Raw genomic sequence first — 5,857 nt, 5'->3', positions numbered from 1 at the left:
CCCTTGCCCGCTAGTGCACTAACTTCAAAAGTGGTAAGCTGCTGTGGGACATATTCCTTGAGGTTGTCGAAACGCATCACATGGAGGAGCTCATTCACACCTCGACTCATAGCACTATCTGTTTTGTTGAAGACTATAGCCACCTGTGCTGCCCTTAGTTTTGGATGGGCTAGCAAATCCATCAGCAGTATTGTGGCTTCACCCAATTGTGTCAAATTGACTGCATCAACAACATATAGTACCTTCTTCACACCCGTGTAGTAGCTTGGCCAAATTGGGGCCATACTACCCCCAAGTTCACGAATATTGATGGATGGGAATTCTGCTTCCCGGGGAATAGTGGCAATGTTTAATCCTACAGTGGGTACAGTGGTCAAAGAAATGTCGGGCTTGTTCAGGTTGGCTAGCCTTCGAAGTGAGTCAGTTGTTGTTCGCTGATGATACAGCGCTGGTGGCTGATTCATGTGAGAGACTGCAGAAGCTGGTGACTGAGTTTGGTAAAGTGTGTGGAAGAAGAAAGTTAAGAGTGGATGTGAATAAGAGCAGGGTTATTAGGTACAGTAGGGTTGGGGGTCAAGTCAATTGGGAGGTGAGTTTGAATGGAGAAAAACTGGAGGAAGTGAAGTGTTTTAGATATCTGGGAGTGGATCTGGCAGCGGATGGAACCATGGAAGCGGAAGTGGATCATAGGGTGGGGGAGGGGGCGAAAATTCTGGGGGCCTTGAAGAATGTGTGGAAGTCAAGAACATTATCTCGGAAAGCAAAAATGGGTATGTTTGAAGGAATAGTGGTTCCAACAATGTTGTATGGTTGCGAGGCGTGGGCTATGGATAGAGTTGTGCGCAGGAGGATGGATGTGCTGGAAATGAGATGTTTGAGGACAATGTGTGGTGTGAGGTGGTTTGATCGAGTGAGTAACGTAAGGGTAAGAGAGATGTGTGGAAATAAAAAGAGCGTGGTTGAGAGAGCAGAAGAGGGTGTTTTGAAGTGGTTTGGGCACATGGAGAGAATGAGTGAGGAAAGATTGACCAAGAGGATATATGTGTCGGAGGTGGAGGGAACGAGGAGAAGAGGGAGACCAAATTGGAGGTGGAAAGATGGAGTGAAAAAGATTTTGTGTGATCGGGGCCTGAACATGCAGGAGGGTGAAAGGAGGGCAAGGAATAGAGTGAATTGGAGCGATGTGGTATACCGGGGTTGACGTGCTGTCAGTGGATTGAATCAAGGCATGTGAAGCGTCTGGGGTAAACCATGGAAAGCTGTGTAGGTATGTATATTTGCGTGTGTGGATGTATGTATATACATGTGTATGGGGGGGTTGGGCCATTTCTTTCGTCTGTTTCCTTGCGCTACCTCGCGAACGCGGGAGACAGCGACAAAGTGTAAAAAAAAAAAAAAAAAAAAAAATATATATATATATATATATATATATATATATATATATATATATATATATATATATATAAATATATATATATATATATATATATATATATATATATATATATATATATATATATATATATATATATATATATATATATATATATATATATATATGTGTGTGTGTGTGTGTGTGTGTGTGTGTGTGTGTGTGTGTGTGTGTGTGTGCCATTTTTTCTGTGATCTCTACGAAGAAACTATGATAAGGATAATTACTAATATCGTTTGTCATTATTAGTTTTCACGTGACCGCGGAGGATCATACGGTCGCATCACTGCTCGAGACTCCGCTATATATCAGCAATAGAACTCTATTCCTATTGGGCGTGTACCTACTTATTCAATGTTACATCTATCATGTGTAGTGACACCCTCAGAGTCGCTCAGTCTATTTAACCAATAATGTTATTATTCCTTAAGTGTAAGGAATACTTTTTGATTGCATCACGATGGGACCCGGGCTGGTGAGCTGATGTCTGCGTATGTTGAGATCACGTTGGACTTACTCTTTCCACGCCCTTACGACGAGAGCTTTTACGCTGCCAGCCATTCGATCGACTCCGTGCGTGCGCGCGCGTGTGTGTGTGTGTGTGTGTGTGTGTGTGATTTACTGCTGGTGGAGGAATGCCGGCTGTAATTCTTCCGGCAGTATCCACGGACGTAAAATATAAGCTCTTGAAGAGGGTGTCTGCCGATGTTATTATTTCCCCCGGGTGTCGAATTTACGATTCACCGTCGCGCTCTCCTGACCCTCGGCTGTGTATAACGTATGCAGGCTGACCCGTTACGCCTGGGGACCGTATAAGTCTCACGTGTTGTATGTAATCAGGGCTGCTTATTTAACCAGAAGCGTGCGGTTTGGATGGGAATTTTCATTGAACCGAGGTCCAATACCCACGCTGCAATTGGGTGGAGGTGGCGTTTGGGAGCACTTGTGCGTCCGTCAGCCCGCCCGCCCGCTCGCCGGCTCGCTCGCATGCACCGTGGCGTTAGAAATCGTCCGTAAGCTTCGCGATGCAACAGAACTCTGAATGAGCAGAAATCGGATGACCCCGATAAGATAAAAGCTGGTCACAACTAAAGCCAGAGGAACAGCTGCTGAACGTCGCAAGACGAGGGAGAGGGATCGAATTCTATTTTTTACACGTTAACCGTAATACCTGTGGGAGGGAGGGAGGGAGTTATCATGTCCCAGCCTAGCCGTGCCATGTCCCTCATGTTTAAATCACGCTTCAAGGTCACGGGATCAGTCGGGGCTGCACGTGATGGAGCAATGCCTCACACGACAGAACGCCCTCCGTGACGGGCGTGGATGAGCACCTCGCGACACACCGCAGGTCGGCTGAGGTCGGAGTGATATCGACATCTACGTATCATTCTATCATAAAACTCTCTAATGGTATATAGTATATTATACATCATGGAACTGTGATTATTAGGTGAGGTGATGTCGTTATAGAACAACAAAATAACGAGACTTGAGCAGTTGTAGAAATAGAATTATCTCGTAGATATAAAGCTTGATTTTTTTTTTTCATCTGCGCTGGTAAGGTTCCTGTGATTAATTATTTACCTGTTTGTACCGTATGGGGAAGGGGAGTTCCACACTCTCGTGGGAAGTCCCCATCTCCGGAACTGTCTCGACCATCATATAACTTGCGTAAACATTTGTATGGTGTTCACATTCGCTTTTTCAGTACTCAGTTCCATTCATCCACCTCTGTTATACAATAGTAGTGCGTCTTTACATTTAGAAAGAAAAAATTCTTTTTACTTTTATACCATGGACTCTGGTGTGTGTGTGTGTGTGTGTGTCTGTGTGTGTGTAAATTCAACACGCTGCTTGGAACTTAGCGATTTTGACATCGATTCGTTTTCCTGTTGATTCTAACGTACTACCGGAGTGTACATCAAAAGCTCAGAACTTCAGTAACAGCTCCCCGCTCCCCTCCTCCGTCTTGGACGTGTTACTCGTGGTATCGCCTCTTTGTCATTGCATGCGAAACTTTGTATCGACCTAAACCTTATACTTACATACCACACGGTATCTCTGCCTCTGGGGCTCCTAACAGATCCTTATTTTGCATTAAGAGCTCATTACCATATCGTTTGGCTGCCATGTCTCATACATTTATAGATAAGAGATTTTACCCACCACAGCAGATGAAATTTTACCTTGTATGGCAAGGCAGTCGTACAAGCCAGAAATGCTTGATCCTCAGTGCCTTTTTACGGTTCACAGTTTCGTAAGCACCGCCTGTATTGTGCCTTGCTCTGTGATAATTCTGAGTTACCGTCTATTTTGCTCTCCTGTCTCCACGTCTCTCTGTACAGTTGATCGGGAATATGATTTTCACTCCCCCAGAAGATGACCTCATTATAGACCATCAGGTCTTTTGTTATATGTCTCTCCCATGTAACTCAACCACCCTTATGTCTCTCCCATGTAACTCATCCTCCCTTATGTCTCTCCCATGTACCTCATCCTCCCTTGTGTCTCTCCCATGTACCTCATCCTCCCTTATGTCTCTCCCATGTACCTCATCCTCCCTTATGCCGCCTCCTGCCGCCTCCAGAGATCCTCTTTGTTATCCGAGTTGAAAGTTCGCCGGCATAACCAGTACATCGATCCCATGCGAATTCGTACAGACTGCTGTAAGAAACAGCCCCACCTACAACCATTGTGAACATCATCAGTAACCAACGGGGTCTGTGTAAGGCCTGATTGTGTGACGCTTTCCTCCCTCTCACACTGTCAGAGACATCCCTCCTCCTTCCTCTGTCATAGACCCCCCTCCTCCCCCTTATCTGTCTCTCATAGACCCCACTCCCTTCTTCTGACAGACAACCCCCCGCTCCCCCTCGCTCCTATCTTTGTTGTGTGCATTTCCTGTGTAAAGTTCTTGCTTCGGCTGCATTCTGCTCAAAAATTCGTTTATTATTATTATCATTACTGTTATTATTATTATTATTATTATTATTATTATTATTATTATTATTATTATTATTATTATTATTATTATTGTATGAGACACAACTCGTGGAGGGATGTTGGCCACGGCTGACGGCACACTGCGGTATCTGTGTTCATGCTTGGCAGACTTGAGGAGAATTACTTGCTCATCGGGAATTACTTGCCCATCTAAGTGTGTCGGAGCCTCAGTCTCTTCCTGTAGCTGCGTCTCTTCTTACTCTCCCCCTCCCCGTGCGAAAACTCCAACCCACTGTGTGTCGGTCTGTCGCGGGTGCGTCTCTCTGTCTGTTCAGCTCCTGTCGAGATACCAGGGTACGTTCCACGAATGGAGAGTCCCGGAAACGTATTTTGTATAATATCTTTTTCGTCCTGGGAGACAGTAGGTTAAAGTTATGATGTGAGGGGTCTCGACCCCCCGGGGCTCGATCGCCGTCCATTTACAAGGGAGGGAGGGACACATTTTTTTTTTCAGTTCTTCCAGCTTCGCGTGAGGCATCGGGAGCTTGGATGGTATATGCTTTCGCACATTCCCGTAGACTGGAAGACGACCACAGAGATTCCGATGTTACATCTACACCAGTCTCCAGATTACGCTCAGAGAGACTGGGGTGCCGCACACGGGAGCCACGCCCTGCGACGTCTTCTGATCTCAAGGGGTCTCGCCACATCCCTGCTCCTCCCGTGGAGCGTAGCATCGAACAGTTCCCCGGTCGCTTTGGACGTAGCCAGCTTCCTAAGCGCTGCAGGAACCTCATGATGGATGAAAAGGTACTCTTAATGCAGGAAGAAAAGATATATATATATATATATATATATATATATATATATATATATATATATATATATATATATATATATATATATATATATATATATTATCCCTGGGGATAGGAGAGAAAGAATACTTCCCACGTATTCCCTGCGTGTCGTAGAAGGCGACTAAAAGGGGAGGGAGCGGGGGGCTGGAAATCCTCCCCTCTCGTTTTTTTTCAATTTTCCAAAAGAAGGAACAGAGAAGGGGGCCAGGTGAGGATATTCCCTCAAAGGCCCAGTCCTCTGTTCTTAACGCTACCTCGCCAACGCGGGAAATGGCAAATAGTTTAAAAAAAGAAAAGAAAAAAAAAAAAATATATATATATATATATATATATATATATATATATATATATATATATATATATATATATATATATATATATATATATAACTGAATGCCGGTGTCAGTGCTCGTCTGATTTGTGTGGCCGTTTTGGGTTTCGACAGATTTATTGTATCACTCCCGTTTGTTCAAGGGAGCGTAGTGGAAAAGGCAGCTGACTGATGGCCTGGTGGTGGATGACGAGGGAGGACTAATCTGTTGTACACTTGGAGACAGGACAGTATATCCTAGACGGCTTCTCCTCCCCAGCCCACCGCTATCTCCGGCGTATCGGCTCGCGA

General features: G+C 44.9%; 1 protein-coding gene across 1 annotated transcript in view; it reads right to left on the bottom strand.

Annotated features, from left to right (window-relative positions):
• Positions 1–3,563, bottom strand: part of LOC139765798 (ADP-ribosylation factor-like protein 16) — a 3,603-nt gene extending 40 nt beyond the window's left edge. Inside the window, exons 1-2 of the mRNA XM_071693592.1 lie at positions 3,482–3,563; positions 1–355 (exon numbers count right to left, since the gene is read on the bottom strand). The exon at positions 1–355 is cut by the window's left edge and continues 40 nt beyond it. Coding sequence (XP_071549693.1) covers positions 1–355; positions 3,482–3,563 — 437 coding nt within the window. The remainder of the gene's footprint in view (positions 356–3,481) is intronic.
• Positions 3,564–5,857: the final 2,294 nt, after the last annotated feature.

Source organism: Panulirus ornatus, chromosome 56 (assembly GCF_036320965.1).
Source record: "Panulirus ornatus isolate Po-2019 chromosome 56, ASM3632096v1, whole genome shotgun sequence".
In the NCBI taxonomy this organism is placed as follows: domain Eukaryota; kingdom Metazoa; phylum Arthropoda; class Malacostraca; order Decapoda; family Palinuridae; genus Panulirus; species Panulirus ornatus.
The sequence above is the reverse complement of the archived record's forward strand: the minus strand, read 5'-3'. Positions and strand labels throughout refer to the sequence as shown.